This window comes from Choristoneura fumiferana, chromosome 14 (assembly GCF_025370935.1).
Source record: "Choristoneura fumiferana chromosome 14, NRCan_CFum_1, whole genome shotgun sequence".
Taxonomy (NCBI): domain Eukaryota; kingdom Metazoa; phylum Arthropoda; class Insecta; order Lepidoptera; family Tortricidae; genus Choristoneura; species Choristoneura fumiferana.
The window spans coordinates 19,447,759-19,465,561 of record NC_133485.1 but is presented as its reverse complement, the minus strand read 5'-3'; the positions used below and the strand labels follow the sequence as shown (position 1 = coordinate 19,465,561).

The 17,803-nt window shown below is 36.4% G+C and overlaps 2 protein-coding genes across 3 annotated transcripts; one reads left to right on the top strand and one right to left on the bottom strand.

Annotated features, from left to right (window-relative positions):
- Window positions 1-1,427: 1,427 nt before the first annotated feature.
- LOC141434792 (ATP-dependent RNA helicase vasa-like) lies at window positions 1,428-3,941 on the top strand. Its single transcript, XM_074097232.1, has 5 exons — window positions 1,428-1,733; window positions 1,893-2,090; window positions 2,291-2,421; window positions 2,617-2,741; window positions 3,081-3,941. The coding sequence occupies exons 1-5, from the start codon at window positions 1,571-1,573 to the stop codon at window positions 3,235-3,237; spliced, it is 774 nt and encodes a 257-aa protein (XP_073953333.1). The 5' UTR covers window positions 1,428-1,570; the 3' UTR covers window positions 3,238-3,941.
- A 4,036-nt stretch (window positions 3,942-7,977) lies between these two features.
- Window positions 7,978-14,884, bottom strand: LOC141434791 (ATP-dependent RNA helicase vasa-like). 2 transcript variants are annotated; one of them, XM_074097230.1, is made up of 6 exons: window positions 14,584-14,884; window positions 13,383-13,583; window positions 10,221-10,250; window positions 9,827-9,957; window positions 9,053-9,141; window positions 7,978-8,196 (listed from the first exon to the last, which is right to left on the bottom strand). In XM_074097230.1, exons 1-6 carry the CDS (start codon window positions 14,750-14,752, stop codon window positions 8,046-8,048), a joined length of 771 nt encoding a protein of 256 aa, XP_073953331.1. In that variant the 5' UTR covers window positions 14,753-14,884; the 3' UTR covers window positions 7,978-8,045. The 2 variants fall into 2 exon arrangements, with proteins under 2 accessions (XP_073953331.1, XP_073953332.1); XM_074097231.1 differs by lacking the exon at window positions 10,221-10,250.
- Window positions 14,885-17,803: the final 2,919 nt, after the last annotated feature.

Sequence of the window (17,803 nt, the reverse complement as noted above, 5' to 3'; positions counted from 1 at the left end):
TTCGGGTGTGTAATGATCGGTATAACAACATTTGATATAATTTTAAAGGATAGGGGTCGCTTTACAGAACTTTTTTTATCTTCGAACAGCTGTCGAATGAGCAGGCGGGTCACTTGATGGTAAGTGATCACCGCCGCCCATGGACACCTACAACATTATTAGTACTGCGAGTGCGTTGCCGGCCTTGCAAAAGGCGATACACTCGTTTTTTGACAAATCTGTATTGAGGATTTTTGAAATACATACTAACTCGGCCAACATACAACTCAAACTAGTAGTGCTAAAGCAGTGGTTCCGAACTTAGGGGAATTACCCCCGCGGGGGTAAATCAGTTTTTAAAGAACGTAATAATTAAGACTTAATCTTATTAAATACCATGCTAAATAGTAAATTTAAAAATGATAAATCGCAGCTCAATAAGTACCTACCGCAGGTAGCCTCTTTCTAGCTGTTAATTTTACTTATCCCATTGTTAAAAAAAATTAACATAGTAAGACTGGTTTTTAAAGTTGAAAGTATTTTTGTGATTAATAAAGATATTTTTATTTGCTTGCGTTGTATCTATTTTTAAAATTTTAAAGGATACCATGGGGGGGAGGTACATACAGTTTTCCCAGAAGGTCATATTGCACCTCTATTGCAACAGAAAAGAAAACGCATTTTTTTTTTCAAACTGACTTAAGTAATCTTTTTTTTTTAAATGCATTTACGTCGTTGTTGCAATAGAGGTGCGATATGGGTAACAACATTTAAAAGGTTAGGAACCACTGTGCTAAAGGCTGTAAATAGTCCAGATAAATATGCCTTGCGCGCTAAAATATTTTTTAAACTCTCTGGAGATGGGACTAAAAATATTATTTATATTATTGTTTTAAGTGGTTCAATTTACATATTTTTAAAAGACTATATTTAAGTAACTACTTCACCTACAGGGCTTATGTTGGTCCCTGGTTATTTACAGCAAATAATAATCTACATGAAAAACAAAACTGATATGTTCAACAAATAGATATGGACTAAGAATATATCGAAAAAAACCTAGTTTAGCATAGGTCTTTGGAAGCTGCAAACTTGAATATATTACGCTAACTGATAGTGGTCCTAAAACCATCATCATTTTTATATATCTATTTTAACTCATATTTTATTTTTGCCTGAATGAATAATGTGCTTCAAACAAATTATTTGCTGTCTAGAACTTAATTGCACTGATCCATAAATACATTTTGCATATCGCATTTTAAATTAGGTAATAATTTGCAAACACATTCGTCTACCTGATATAATAGCTTTTTAATGCCCTAACTGGTTGTGATCGGTAATTAAGACCCATTGTTATAGTTGTTTGCTAACTTTTTGAGGTAAACCTAAAATTTCTTAATTGATTTATGATTATTATTAACAATTAACGTTAAGTTCGACCTGCGGTATCCTCCGCAGTCTGTTCGGAGCTCACCGCGTGTAAAAGTCTATTTATTGTGCTTTGGTTTTTCTGTGCTAATTCCCCGATTAAAAGTAATTGGAACACTTACTTAACGCGTGCCGTACTGTATACATATCAATTGTGAAAATGTCGCATTGTGAAATAACGTCGCGTTTATGTGGTGACATGGAGGCCGCTGCTTTAGTTACGGCATCCAATGAGGCATTGCCTAAAGACGTGGAACAAATATTCCAGCAAGTCAGCAAATATGAAAAGATGAAGGCGCTCACGAAATTGCTCGGAGAAAATGGTAAGATCATAATATTATTTGTGACTAACATTTGACGCGACTTTTCTTTTGTATTTTTGTTTAAAAGTTACGTGTTTGCCTGTGTGAGTGACGTAAGGACGGTCAGATTTGCTACTAGTAGTTTTGATTCCTATGTTTACTATTGTTTACTGCTTTCAGATGGGAAGAGCGTCCTAGTTTTCGTAAAAACGAAGCGCAACGCGGACTTCATAGCCGTGATGCTCTCTGAGCAGCATAAGTTAACTTCGTCTATCCACGGAGACCGCCTGCAGCGCGACAGGGAGCAGGCGCGGCAGAACTTTATGAGCGGACACCACAACATCCTGGTGGCCACGTCGGCGGCTGTTTGCGGCCCTGGTGAGTGCCATATTGATATTGCTAAGCATTAGAACATAAGAACATTGCGAAAAAATGCAAGGAAGTATCGGAACTGGACAGTTCTTGTTTCCAGCCTTACATAACAGGATGGTGAATTTTTGGGGCACTCGTTCCTAAGATTTTTTATTTTATTTTTATTAAAGTAAACAGTTGTGTTATACATTTTGTTTTCATTACAGATATTAAACACGTTGACTTGGTGGTCAATTACGATCTTCCAGCGAGCGTAGGCGAGTACGTGAACAGGATCGGGAGAACCGGGTGCGTCGGCCACAGAGGGAAAGCCGTATCTTTCTTCGATGTTGATCATGTAAGTACTCTGCTCTAATAGTTTCAGTACAGGTACTTTCTTTGTAGTGTATGAATATTAAGTTGTTAAAACTTTAATTATAAATTACTATTCCTGATATTGATTTCGCTAAGTAATCACAAGTTTTGACAAGATACTGATGCCTAATAATGCAAATTGAGAGTGACTCAATTAATTCTGGTAATTAATTTACAGGACGCGGGATTAGTGGCTGATTTGGCCAGAGATCTGCGGCAAGCCGACCAACCCTTACCAGACTTCTTCCCAGTCGGAGGAGTGGCCACGTGCCAGGTCAACGATGCAATGGCGGTGACGTCAGAGTAAGTGGAACATATTCCTATGAACCAACTGTACGCCCATAAACTCGTCTCTCCCTTTGGCAGCATTATAGTCAGAGACAACCCATTTTGCACTCTGCACTTTCTCCTGATACTAATACTCTTGTAAAATCCATACTAATTGAAACTTAAAAAAATACTTTTTTACTAAACTTTCACTTAGCATTAGCCATTGCAAAATGGGATTCATGGAAACCAGATATAGCGATTAAACCCTGATCCATCAATTAATAGATAGTAGACCTGAAGTAGTCAGTATTCAGGCCATCAGTTTTTCGGTTAATATTCATTAATGGACATGTCCTGTTTCTGCTATCGCAGGACTTCAACGGCGCACCAGCTGCAGTGTCCCGCGGCCTCCTGCCTGCCGAGGAACGGCGCGCGACAGTTGGTGATGACGCCGCATGGACCTTTAATCTATTGGTGCTGTTTCCGCAGTGAATGTTCATACTATGGGGCGTGTGACTACAATACGTAGAATGACTTCAGGCTCCACTAAACCATTATTTTATTTAGTTCTTTTTTTGTGTAGTTAAGCCACAAAATAGGGCTTAATTTAATGACTTCAATTGTTATTCCCAGCTTCACATTATTTGACATCTAAATTATTTCTTAATAAAGTGAATAAAAACTATCTAAATAAGAGTCTGGCTACATCGCGACCAGTATTTTTGTAAAGTTCCACTATTTGATAGTACCTAATATAGGTGCTGCTTCCAGCGATTTGTCGTTTTATTTATTCTTTTTCTTCCAAGTGTTAAGTGCTCATTGTTATTATTTCAGTCTTGATGTTGTAAACTTTCTTCGTAAAGTTATAAAGTTATTTTCTTTTCTTCAAACATTTTTGTCACCCACGTTATTATTTTTGAAGCCATACTTTCTGTAATTATTACCAATGTACTCAATTTAAGTAAATTGTTATGATGCTGATGAGTCACAATAAAGTTTCATCTACATTTTATAATGTGTTAACTACCTAATCCGTTCACATTTTGGACTCGTTATTTGTATTATCGTTATTAGTTATAACTAATTAATGGTTTAAAATTTTCGTCTCGTACATGTACAAAGTTATTTTTGTAAGTGTTTAAATATCCTCGTAGTTCAAAATAATTTACTTTGGTGGTTTATAATTAGTAAAATTTGTATATAATTAGTTAAGGAATTCATTTTATTGTATAACCACAGCAAGAGATCAATAATATAAAGTATGTTTTTAATTTACGTTTTTGTTTTACTATTCCTGAATTTCAAAACATTAATCAATCGGAGTTGTCATGCGCATTTTCTTATACAAAAATATCCCTTGTCGGGCCCTTTCACACTAACTAACATTAGTAACTATTGGGATCGTTAGTCTCATATTTTTTTGCGCTGGGGAATAAGCCTGTTGTTGACCTCTACAATGAGGGCTATCGTTTCAAAAAACATCTAGTGAGACAAATCTCACTAGATGGCGCACTGTTGCGTGAGTTTTTAAGTGTGGCTTTTAGAGCCTGTTATTACGGGCGTTAAAACAAAGTTTAGATTAAAATCATATTTAATACACCTTAAAACCTTACCATAAAAATATCCAGCAACCACAGTGTTGCTTAGTCCCGTTTTGTTCGGAAAAAAAGGGAGGACAAAAGTTTCCGAAAGACAAAACTGTCTCATAACACAGACATTAATTGCCTCATACCGCATAATTGCCATAATTAATTTCAGGTAATGCAAAATATTCACAAAATTATTCTAATTATAAATAAACCCGCGTAGCTCACCCAAAAACTATGAGATTTGACATTTCGGAGACCTCACGCTACACTAGCGCCCCTAGCGGCGAATTCATTCGCGATAGCCCTCATTGGTTTAAAGCAGCGTGTGCACCAGAGATGCAAATAATAAATCTCGTGATAAACAAATGTAATTTCGCACATGATTTGCAAAACTCAGAGGTGCGAGTACGGATTTGAACCGATGAGCCCATGCTTGCTCTGTTCTGTTGAAATATTGCGGTACACCTGATTCAAATACCTTGAATAAGTCAGAAAACATGTTGATGAGAACACCTGTGAATAAGAATATGCACCCATAAGTTCCCGCAGAAATATGTATCGGTCCCACCACGATTTTGAGCGAGCGGCGACGCGACGCGCGATCTAATACACTACGCGTGTTGCTAACTAACCTCTGCGGAGTTCGCGTCTACACCCCGCAATGAACAGAAAATTCGCTTTTGGCGCAGCCTGGTCGTCCTGTAATCACTGGCCGCGCAAGCGCAGGGCTAATTGCGGGCGGTTGTGATATGGAGCCACTATTCCAAGATACTTAATTTTAAACGCTAAGGTTCCCGGTTCCCAGGTACTACGTCCAAACCTGTTATTTAGAGTTTTAACGTTTGCGTGATGCTATGCAGTTTTATTTCATACTTTACCATAGCTTTTTCCCGCGACTTCGTCGGTCACTGTGAAAGTTCTTGACTGGAAACGGCAGATTAACAAGCGCAGCATAGGCCGTCCAACGAGATGGACCTGGTTAAAGCCGTGTGTTTGCGGTGAATGCAGGCCACTTCCAATTGAAGCATCTATGGGGGACGCCTATGTCCAAATTCAAATGCAAATCATTTATTCAGTTAATAGGACGCAATGGGCACTTTTACACGTCATTTTTAGGGTTCCGTAGTCAAAATGGCAAAAACGGAACCCTTATAGTTTCGCCATGTCTGTCTGTCTTGTCTGTCTGTCTGTCCGCGGCTTTGGTCAGGGACTATCAATGCTAGAAAGCTGTAATTTTGCACAAATATACGGCGTGTATTTTTGATACTACCTCAAACTTTAAGGGTAGTTAGTGAAGGCCCTAATTATCACATTTTGTTAAATTTTAGTAAAAAAAAATGACATTATTTCCTGATAAAATTAATTAATACACAATGTATCACTACGTGATGCTACTTTGTTAAGACACATTCACATTAATGTAATATTCATTATAATTTAATTAGGTATATTCCATTTTTTTTATTGTATAAATTATATAAATTTATAAGTAAAAAGTTTGCATGCTGAAAGGCAAGAAAGGACACAAAATTATTGACAAATAACTAAATTCTCTTTATCTTTATCTTTGGATTTAAAACAATATTCCTAAGACTATGAATATTCTTGGTCAAAGAATTCCTTTTTTTCTGTGCATAGGATCGACTGCGCCGCGCGTATGAGTCGTCTAGCTCGATGCCTCGTAGCATCTGTCGCTGCGGTCGCTGCGATGTGAGTTTCTGCGCGTTGCAAAAGAAGAAAGAAATGTTTCATAAAAAGAAACACCAGAACAGTTTCTGTTTAAAACTATGAAATAAGTAAAGCAATGGACGTTAATATTACGACGGAGACAGAACTAGATTATGGTGGTGGCACTACAATAAGGCTATTCAGATGAACGCGCGGAGACGCGCGGTTAGCTCGGCGCGGCGCGCGTCACTGCGCGTTCATCTGAACTTAGCCTTATATATCAAACTCAAAATCAAACTCTGTATTGCATTATTATTAATATTTTATTTATTGCTTTATTTTCACCCTGCCTAATAAAACAAACAGTAGTAATGAACTAAAATAATTTCCTTGCTCACCCGCGACCTTACGATAGCTAAGCTTATGCAAAATATGCGTGTTCATGCAGTTCCTCCACCTCCACACTGTAAGAACACACACAAATCACACAAACCCATCTATCACCACCACCACACTACACTGACGCGTTTCGAACTCAAACAGAGCTCATCTTCAGAGTGACACAACCGTACACCATGCTACCAGTTGTTAGACTAACGAACCACAACCACCGTTTTAACTTGTCACTGTAACTCCCCAAGTACCCACATACGTTTTATGAAACAAACAAAACTACCCACAAATTATTAATAAATTTTTTTAACCGTCCTTCAAAACTACCTTGATTTTTATTTATTTACTGTCAAGGCATGTTTTATTAACTACCATTGCTGAAATTAGATCCAAGCCGTAGCAAGGGAGATGAAACTAAATTTACCTGCTCATTAATAATAGACCCCATACTGTTGTATCTAATTATCTCCATGCATTCTAAAACATCGAGACGAAACCCTTGCCACAATAATGTAACACTTCATACGAATCGGAGTCCGATAAAGAATGATTTAGTTCCAACAAATGTTTGGCAAAATTTCGACTTATCAGGATGCTCATTCCTATATGCCGAAACATGCTCTTTAAATCTAGCATTAAAACTGCGTCCTGTCTGACCAAACATATACTTTACTGCAGTCATTACAAGTGAGCTTGTATACACCCGATCTAGTTCCTTTATCTACCTTCTCTTTGTGGTAACCACACCCGATCTAGTTCCACACCCGATCTAGTTCTCTTTGTGGTAACCACAAAGAGAAGGTAGATAAAGGAACTAGATCGGGTGTATACAAGCTCACTTGTAATGACTGCAGTAAAGTATATGTTGTCAGACAGGACGCAGTTTTAATGCTAGATTTAAAGAGCATGTTTCGGCATATAGGAATGAGCATCCTGATAAGTCGAATTTTGCCAAACATTTGTTGGAACTAAATCATTCTTTATCGGACTCCGATTCGTATGAAGTGTTACATTATTGTGGCAAGGGGTTTTCGTCTCGATGTTTTAGAATGCATGGAGATAATTAGATACAACAGTATGGGGTCTATTATTAATGAGCAGGTAAATTTAGTTTCATCTCCCTTGCTACGGCTTGGATCTAATTTCAGCAATGGTAGTTAATAAAACATGCCTTGACAGTAAATAAATAAAAAATCAAGGTAGTTTTGAAGGACGGTTAAAAAATTTATTAATAATTTGTGGGTAGTTTTGTTTGTTTCATTAAACGTATGTGGGTACTTGGGGAGTTACAGTGACAAGTTAAAACGGTGGTTGTGGTTCGTTAGTCTAACAACTGGTAGCATGGTGTACGGTTGTGTCACTCTGAAGATGAGCTCTGTTTGAGTTCGAAACGCGTCAGTGTAGTGTGGTGGTGGTGATAGATGGTTTGTGTGATTTGTGTGTGTTCTTACAGTGTGGAGGTGGAGGAACTGCATGAACACGCATATTTTGCATAAGCTTAGCTATCGTAAGGTCGCGGGTGAGCAAGGAAATATTTAGTTCATTGATATGGACCTCCGCAAAGTAACGCCTGATTCAATAAATTACAAACAGTAGTCTGGTATAGCCAGTCCCTCAGTCATGACGGTAATTTAGTGAGATTTAGCTGTTTTTGTATTATTAGGTAGTTTGTCGTCTGTCGACCGAGTCATTTTATACAGTAGTCACTCACACCATAATTTGAACATTCACAGCAATACGGAAGCCACACCGACAAGCAGCCATCGTATGCCGACGTCTCTGGCATTTGCCAGTCATTGCTCTCGTCGGACGGCTGCGGCAGATTTGGCGCTGAATATCTGCAATAACAGAAACAAAACAAGGTTAAGATTGGTTTTTGGAGTCTTTTTGTATTTGATTTATCTTAACTCCAAATTTGATACTTTTTGTTTTTTTTTGTTGTTTTTTTTAGTGTGGCTAAATAAAGAAAAACCGGCGAAGAGCGTGTAGAACACATCCGAAATAGGGTTCAGTAGCCATTACGAAAAAGTTAAGTAATATTTTCTAAGGATTTCGTATTTTGTACGGAATATTCCAAGTTTCGGTATATTTTATACCTTGACTGCTATTTAAACTAATAATAATTCTCAAGAAAACTTAACTGTTATAGTTTTCCTTGTAAGTTTGATATACTAACTACCATCCTGATTTTTTTCAAATTTTTCCACCCACCGGTGTAGATTTTAAACACTTTAAAGTTGAATATTTTGCAAACAAATCACTGAACCGAAAAACCATTTAGCAATCCCCAAAATATTTCATAGAAACACAATTCAACTAATTTTACAGTCTCATTTTTTATTCAACAAACCTATCAAACACTAAGTACAATTATTTTTTAACGAATAGTTTTTTCGGTATATTTTTCCAGGGTGCAATTAGCACTAAGTAAAAGTAGGTGAGGTTTGGTTAGGTTAGCCAACTCCAAACAGGAGGGGCAAGTATATGGGCGTACGGTCAGCCAAATAAGTGATCTATCAATTTTAAAACAAGTTCCTACCAAATGATTATGTCGCTAAAGTCGAACTTTCAAGTTGTCAGACACGTCTATGGTATTATTGTTTTATGATGCATGCAAACGATTATCAATTTGACGTGGTAGACCACATATTTGGCTTTTGCTGAGGTACATCCAAATAAATATGTTGCACTTACATGGAAGTGCTTTCGCCTTGAAAGAAGTCTGGTAAGGGCTGATCGGCTTGCCATAGACATTTGGCCAAATCAGCCACTATATCTCTGTCCTGAAAATTAATCACCAAAGTTACTTTAGTCAACGTAGGCATTGCCATACAACGAGGAAACGCAGCAAGCCTTATAAGCAGACCAATAACAGCGGTCTGGGAGATATTTTTAAACAGGATTTTAGGTTTAGAATAAAAGTGAGTTTAGATCAACTTTTCTTTGTTTTTGGTATGTTGTATACTTGTTACTTATTGTACGATTTACTGTGTGTTAATAAATAGTAACCGGGCGACCGAGCTTTGCTCGGACTAACACTCGGTAGGTAATAAGCGTTTTTTCCAGAGATACGACCAGCTAGATCGATTTGTCATCCCCGAAAACCCCTATATACCAAATTCATCGAATCGTTGGAGCCGTTTCTGTGATCCCGAATTATACATACAAGAATGCTCGTTTAAAGGTATTACACATTATCTCTACTCTCTGATAGTGTCAATTTGTATTTTAGGCATGAGTATCAATAAGTCAACAAAACAAACAAACAACAAACAAATTAATAGGTACAACAAACAAACAAATTAATTATTAATAATAATAAAATTAAGTCAAAAATAGTGATAGGTAACTACAAAAAACAATTTCACAAATAAGTAATACCGACTTTGGATGGCACACATAAAAAGTGTTAGCTAAGTCAGTAGGTATAGTGGCATTTTTTGAGCAATATAATAGGTAAGTACTTACTTGATTCACATCAAAGAAAGATATAACTTTCCCTCTGTGGCCAATGCGCCCGGTTCTCCCGATCCTATGCACGTACTCGTCTATGCTCGTTGGAAGATCATAATTGACCACTATATCAACGTCTGTAATATCTGAAATAAAAATAGTGTGTACTAAATCAGTATGTATTTCAATGTGTACCTACTTCATTTGTTATGTGGTAGAGCCTTACTGTAAGATCACTCGCTGGCTGCATACGAATGGGCTGGCTCGACCGGGTTAGTTACCACACCCAGAATACCGGCGTGAAATAGAAATTTTGCTACTGTGTTTCGTACGGTGACTCCCCTCCCCCTCCCCCTCCTCCCCGCCAGCAATAATGCTGTAGGTGTCCATGGCGGCGGTGATCACTTACCATCAGGTGACCCGCATGCTCGTTTGCCAGCTATTTGATAAAAAAAATTGGTTGTTTTATTTTCATCCACGGAACCACAAAATTAAGTCTTTGAATGTACCTCACAACACAATAAGAACAACACCAATATTATCAAAAGACAATTGTCATATGTCTGAAATTAACAAAATCTTATTTTATTTTATTTATAACCAGGTTGTTATGGTTTTCATAAAAAAAATACTAATAATTTATTGATCACGACCTCTGTCAGAAGCATGGACAAAATATAGTATTATATTTTGTCTATGGTCAGAAGTCAACTAGGGTAGGTTATATATCAATTAGGCTAGGAATAGAGATCCATTATTTACATTTGTTCATTTACGGGTAATTATTTGAGGTGTAAGATAAATGTTACAGAAATAAAAACACACACATTTTGATGTGGTCTGTTTTATTTTGAACATAAGGATATGTACCGATAAGATGCTTTATATTATAAGAGATCGATAAGTTTATTTTGGTTAAAAAAAGCAAAAATCCAATTTTAACGGTAACAAAATGAGCATCGAGACCACGAAAAAGAACATTTTGTTTATTTTAAAATCTTATAATTGTACTATTTGAATGAAAATCCGATCATAATGAGAAAACGAATAAGCATTATTTAATTAATCAGGTATCAACAGAATAGACAATCGATATCTATATAAAAAAAATAAAACTTGACCACGAAAATGACGACTTCAAATTGTCATTTTTGTAACCTTTTAAATACTATCTAGAAATTACTTAATTAAAGTAAGATTAATAACTTCAACTCACAAACCAAAACAGTTTTCATACCTTCCCCCCCGTGCAGGTCTACGGTAAACCAGAACGAAATTATGTTACAACGAAACAACACAAAAAAATGCTCCTCTAAATGACGAAGTTTTCTTTTAATATTTAGATATATACATTCTCGCCAGTTAACAAAATTGGCGACGCACTGGTCATAATTCCTATAACCACACCTGGAGCAAATGGTGTTGACGGTCAACCATTCTTCGTTAAATCAATTAAATCAATAACGCATAAACGATTACACTGTAAAAAGCAGAAAATTCTATAAAAAGTGTTCTGTATTTTTTCTACTTGTAGGGAAAATCATCTTTTTCGTGGTCTTTAATCAGTTTCGTGGCCCATAGGACCACGAAAATGATGACCACGAAATTGAAAAGCTCTTACTTTCGCGGCTCTGCAGTAAATATCCTATAGATTTGAAGCAAATGAAATCAATATTGAATAACTTAACTGCAAATGACACAGCACCAGTAAAACATTATATTTATTTACCCATACTTACCAAGTCGCAACCGTAACGAAAATGACGCTCGATCTTTGACGCAAATCTAACTGAACTTTATTACATTAATTATAGATAAATAATTATGACTTGCGATAAACATTATACTTTATATTGACGCAGTCTTATTTTCAAAGTTGCTTATAGTTAAAAAAGGATTTACAGGAGGTTTGACCTCTTTTTTTTGTTTAAAATATACTTAATAAGTGTGGCTACGAAAATGATGGTGTATTTTGGAACAACGGGAAATGTAGAAAAAATAGTCTTATCAATGTCCTAATTTTTTTATGTTTGCATGCATGGTATATCATTATTATGAACATTCAATCCATGTTTTAAACAGCAGTTTTTATACCTTGTATTTTTACAATACTACAAAGTAATCAGGGATAATCCGAACCTGACCACGTAACTGACTTTTGTGCAGAAAATTTAAGTTATTGTGGAAAAAAAGATAAAATAGAATAAAAATGTATTTACCACAAGTTTCAGTGATAATATCCTAAGCAACTTAAAAACAATAACGATATATTTCTAATTTTATAACTGAAAATTTGAGTCTGAACACAATTGAACCTCTCGAAATAATAACCCTTACATGATTCCAATATTTCCAATATTTCAATCTGATCTACTCAATCCGTGCGTTTTGATTGCCATGTTTAATGTACCATCAGCCAAATATGTGGTCTACCACCCTAAAGTTGATAATCGTTTGCATGTCATAAAGCAATAATACCAATAGACGTGTCTGTCAACTTGAAAGTTCTTCTTTAGCCACATAATTTGCATTTGATAGATACTTGTTTGAATATTGATAGACCACTTATTTGTCTGATGGTACATACAATATCGATACCTAGGTACATACATACAAGCTGCCACAACTTTAATGTTTTGGATCATGGATTCATTATAACACGGAAAACAGATAGCCATTGGGGCCGAAAAGTTCACGAATGGACACCGCGGATCGGCAAGCGCAGCGTAAGACGTCCACCAACGAGAGGGACGGATCAACTGCTAAGCCGTGGGCTCACAGTGAATGCAGGTTACTCCCAATTCGAATTCATTTATTTCGTCAACATAGGCACAAAACAGATAGGTAGGTACAGAAATCAATCTACATACAAGGTGTGCTCGTGCAACTCACACATGGACACGCATACGGACACGATATCTCGGACCGGTTGGGACCAGTGCGAGCGCGAGTGCCATCCGCTTGAGACACGCGTACGTGAACTTTTTTGTGCAATAACATGAGAATGCGAATTTATTACACTTTAAAATCATGCAGTAGTCGTGCATTTCGCCAATGTCGAAATCGTCGCAAGATATTTTCTGTGACACATTTGTAATATAACAATGACATCAACATTAAAATATTAATTTATATTTCCGTCCTTCCCGTTTCATTTTCAAAATTCAAATTCAAAATTCAAATGATTTATTCAGTAAATAGGCCGCAATGGGCACTTTTACACGTCATTTTTTTAAACTACCAGCGCTTTCGGAAAGACCATCATTGCCAAGAAGAATGCGCCGCAAGAAGCTTGGCAGAAAGACATTTTCAACAATAAATCCAACAACTAGATACGAGTGCCACTACCACAGTAGTTTTTTGTGCATAAGCCATAGTTGACAACCCTAGAGCGCCCGCCGAAATGAAAAAGGTATGAAAAGTGAAGTTCATACATGAGATTGACTTCAGTAACTATCTGTTTTGTGACATAGGTAAACACAACCGAACCAACTGGAGTCTATAGGGGAGGTATGTAGAATAGTGGAAGATCTACGGCTGATAGTAAAATGAATATCAATACGGCACTTACCAGGACCGCAAATAGCTCCCGTCGTAGCCACCAGGATGTCGCAGTGTCCGTTCATAAAGCTCTGCCGCGCCAGCTTCCTGTGACGGTGCTTGCGGTCTTCGTGGAGCGACGCTGTTATCTTCTGCAGCTGCTCGAAGAGCACGTCGGCTACGAAATCCGCGGTGCGCTTCGTTGTTACGAAAACTAGGATGCGCTTGCCATCTGAAAGCAGTAAGTATACAAGAATATAAATTTGCGTTTTATTCTGTAAGTGAATTCCTGAATGCATTTTTTTTAATTCGAAACTACTTTCAAATTGTAATTATTTTAGCATTCAAGTTATTCTTTATTTTGGACAAATGTGTAACTTTTTTAAATAGTAATTTGGTAAAGATTTTTTTTTCCTTCAACCAGTGTTACTTCAATTGTAGTTTTGATTTCAAATCTTGCTTGATACGATTAGTTTTTTTCGTATTCAGTAATCTTATTTAAATTATCTTTCTTGTAGAGTTGACAGTTTATGTAAATTTTGATATAAGATATAGGTATATCCAATAAAACAAACTATGAAGTACATAAAGTAAAGATAAGATTCGAAGCTACCAGTAGCAAATTTGAACGTCCACACGTCAACACACAGTCAAAGAAGTTACGGCTGCCATACATTTCAGAAAAATATCTAACACGAGCTTTACAACTAGAATCTCGAAGCTAGTACAAGTACCAACCATAGTAAAGCACGACTCAAGTACTCTTAAAACAAAAAAAAATAAGTGCAAATCGGGCCAGAGCCACGGTATAACAGAAAATATAAACTAAATCCCGTGGGAATGGTAAAATAATTTTAATTTAAATCTCTTATAATACGGTATTTGACAATTCTTGAATTTGTCATGTCTTATATGTATATTTTTGTGAAAATATAGGTATACACACAGAAAACTTAAATCGATTGAAAATTGGATTTATAGTGATTTTTTGAAAAATCCATAAATGCTCTTTATCAAACGCTTTTCTCTATGCAGCAAGTATGGTGCTACTTGCGTGTGACGTCACATGCAACTATGTCTTTTCTGTCAATCTTGAATTTCAAATCTTTGTGTATTGTGAAGTTTTAATTTATAAAAGATATACAAAGTATTCAAATAATTTATAGTCATGGAGATAGAGCAATAGAGAAAAGCGGCGGCAAATGCTATTTACAAATATTTTATGATCTTACCATTTTCTTGGATCAGTTTAATGAGCGTCATAGTTTTTTCAAATTTGTTGACTTTTTGGAATGATTGATCGACGTCCCCGCATATGTTCGGTAATGCCTCCTTGGACGTCGAAGCTAAAGCAACGGTCTCCATGTCACCATAAAAACGAGACATCCTCACGATCGGCATACGCGAAGAAGTAAGTTTAATGTAATTAGGAAATCAGCACTGACAAAAACCACAGCAGAAATTTTCGTACACGACGACCTCCTCTTACTTAACGTTAACTATTAATAATATAAAATAGATAAGGGAATTGTTTTCATCAACTATTAAGTGAACAGGGAACAATAATGTGATTTATTTAATACCGCTCAGGTCAAGTTAGGGCATTAACAAATCATTATAGCTAATAGGCAAATTTCTTTGGCAATTATCTCCTAATTGAAAACATGCCATAGACGATTTGTTTAGAAAGAAATCAGTGCACTAAAGTTACAGAAAACCGATATTTTATCTATAATTCACGCACAAACAAAATACGAGTTAAGTTAGGGAATCTGTAACTTACCTCCAAGCTCAGCAGTAAAGGTGGTGAACAAATTTACTCTATACTCGCGCCGAGTAGGTTAAAATAGGGTTTTTTCAAAGGTACTGCAGATAAAGCGATTTTGCCTGTAGACACGTTTTTTTTTTTTATCTCTAAACTAGCAAGTTTACGCAGATATATTGGATAAACTATCATTTTAAGTCCATAATTGAAGCATTTTTCGCCGAATACAGTTAAAATGCTACATGTTTTATACAATTTAAGTTTTTAGTTAAGTCTCAGCGCAAATAAGAGGTATTGGCTGTAAACAAATCGGAATTTACTCTTAAGCGCGCTTAAAGTGCAAATATTTCTAGATGTTTGACTCTAGGCTTTTTTCTGTTTTTCTATCTTATATGCAATGTAGCATTATTCTGTTTTGTTTTTATCATTCAAAGACATATAACTTGTATTTTCGAAAGAGTTCCATCAATCTATTTCAACAAATAGTACCAAATAGCCCAAAAATATAAATAAATGAAACTAGCGAGCTAAAGTCTTAAATATAGTAGTATATTTCTAGTATATGTGAGATATATTACGTTATTCCTTTAATATCATATGTGCTGCTTAATACATTTAATTATGAAACTTTTACATGCATACAAAAAAAACATATTTTATTCAAACATTTAATAAAAGGCACTTAGCGTCTCAAGGCTCAAGTAACCACTGAAACAGTCATGAAAAAAGAACCGTAATGGTAATAACCATCAGTCTTCTTCTTCATCAAAACGATAACGAGCATGGATATTCAGGTTTTGATGAACTAAATAGAAAAACATAGGTATAACCAGATCCAGCAGACCGTCGAACTGAACCGCGAGTGTCATTTAGATACCTACTATTTACTACTTCGTATCGTAGTACGTCGTATCAATGAATAGCTTATCACGGCATAAAACATTTACGTTGTCACACATTTTCATTGTTCTTGGCTTAATATTGTATAGTAATATTTTTATCAATTACGACATGTCGTCTGACTTTTTGAGTTTTGATACCAGGCCTGTAACTTTGCAAACCAACCGTCGAACAAGACAAGGCAACAGAAAATCGAATCCAAACTCTGTTGAACCTCTTTCAGTAGAGGAATTTAAACTACCTGCATTAAAAAGCTATACACTAATCCACTGCCAATAAGCGCAGCTAAAAAAATAAAGATTTAATGACTTTTAACAAAAAAAATGTTATATATACCGGAGATTCACCATGGCTGGTTGCACTGGCCTGTGATGAAGACGTTATTGAGCGTGTGCCGGACGTAGTCACAGCTGAGACAAGCAGTGATGAAAAATAACCTTAATGGTAATAATCATCAGTCTTCTTCTTCATCACTGCTTGTCTTAGCTGTGGCTACTCAAACCAGCCATGGATAATTAATATTACCTAAGCCAAGAACAATGAAAATGTGTGACTACGTAAATGTTTTATGCCGTGATAAGCTTTTCATTGATACGACGTACCTAACCTACGATACGAAGTAGTAAATAAGTAGGTTATCTAAATGACAATCACGGTTCATTTTGACGGTCTGTTGGATCTGGTTATATGTTTTTCTATAGCCGCGTATCCATTAGAGCACCTCAGGCGAGCACCGCGAGCCGAGCCATATTTTGTCGGTTTTTTGACCGTGCTCAAAGGAGCCTCAGTCTGAGCCGTGCCTTTGGCAGCGTCTCCACTTGCGCGGCCTCGGAGCGAGGCAGCCGCTCGGCCCGAGGCTGCCTCTAGTGGATACGCGGCTTATTTAGTTCATCGAAACCTGAATATCCATGCTCCTTATCGTCACCTGAAAGAAAAACACTGTTAAATTACGGCAAGTGAATCGCTGTTATACATAGATCTGTTCACTCACGAAGGCGCGCCCCTCCACAGCTAATTATTAATGTACACGAGAAAACCTCGTCTTAGTGTGCGTGACTGACGGTACGCTTGCGACTGAAGCCACGAGGACAAGTTCGAGCTACGCACACATAGACTTGTCGTACGGATACGTTTAGGTACAATTACAATTATAGAATGTGGAGGGCAGACTTTCGTTAGTGAACAGATCTATAATTACCTAAATAAGTTTTTAAAAATTACTTATTATGAATCGTGCTTTCAAGCGTGTACGAACCGACTAAGCTAGCCTACACAAAGTGCACACTACTTTACAATACAGCGCGAAACGTCTAAGCGATACTTAAGCGATTTTGGCTGTAGCGCTTCTTATGGTCGAAGCAAACATTGTTACAAGCAATATCGCCTATATTATATTAGTTTGTTTTCGCTGTTGCAATAATTGAAATATAAAGTAATGCTCAACAGGCGAAACTACTAACATTATTTTAGCACTTTTAGGCAGTACTCAAATTGCATTTTTATTGAAATCTAACATTCCAAAATCGCTTGTTTGACATTAAAATATTTTTGCTGTTGTAAAATAAAAAAAAATGCTGTTTAACCAACGCGTAGTTGTTTTGGCTGTTGATTTTCTTAAAAATCGGCTTTTAAGTGAGCTTAAGAAAAACGTAACTCGGTATTGGAGTATCGTACAGTAAAACGGGTTTCAACAGCATGTAGATCTTGGAAAGTACATTCTACGATATATTAACTCAGTTTTGCCCAAAAGTGACTTTAAGCGATTCTGGTCGTAAGGGGACGAAAAT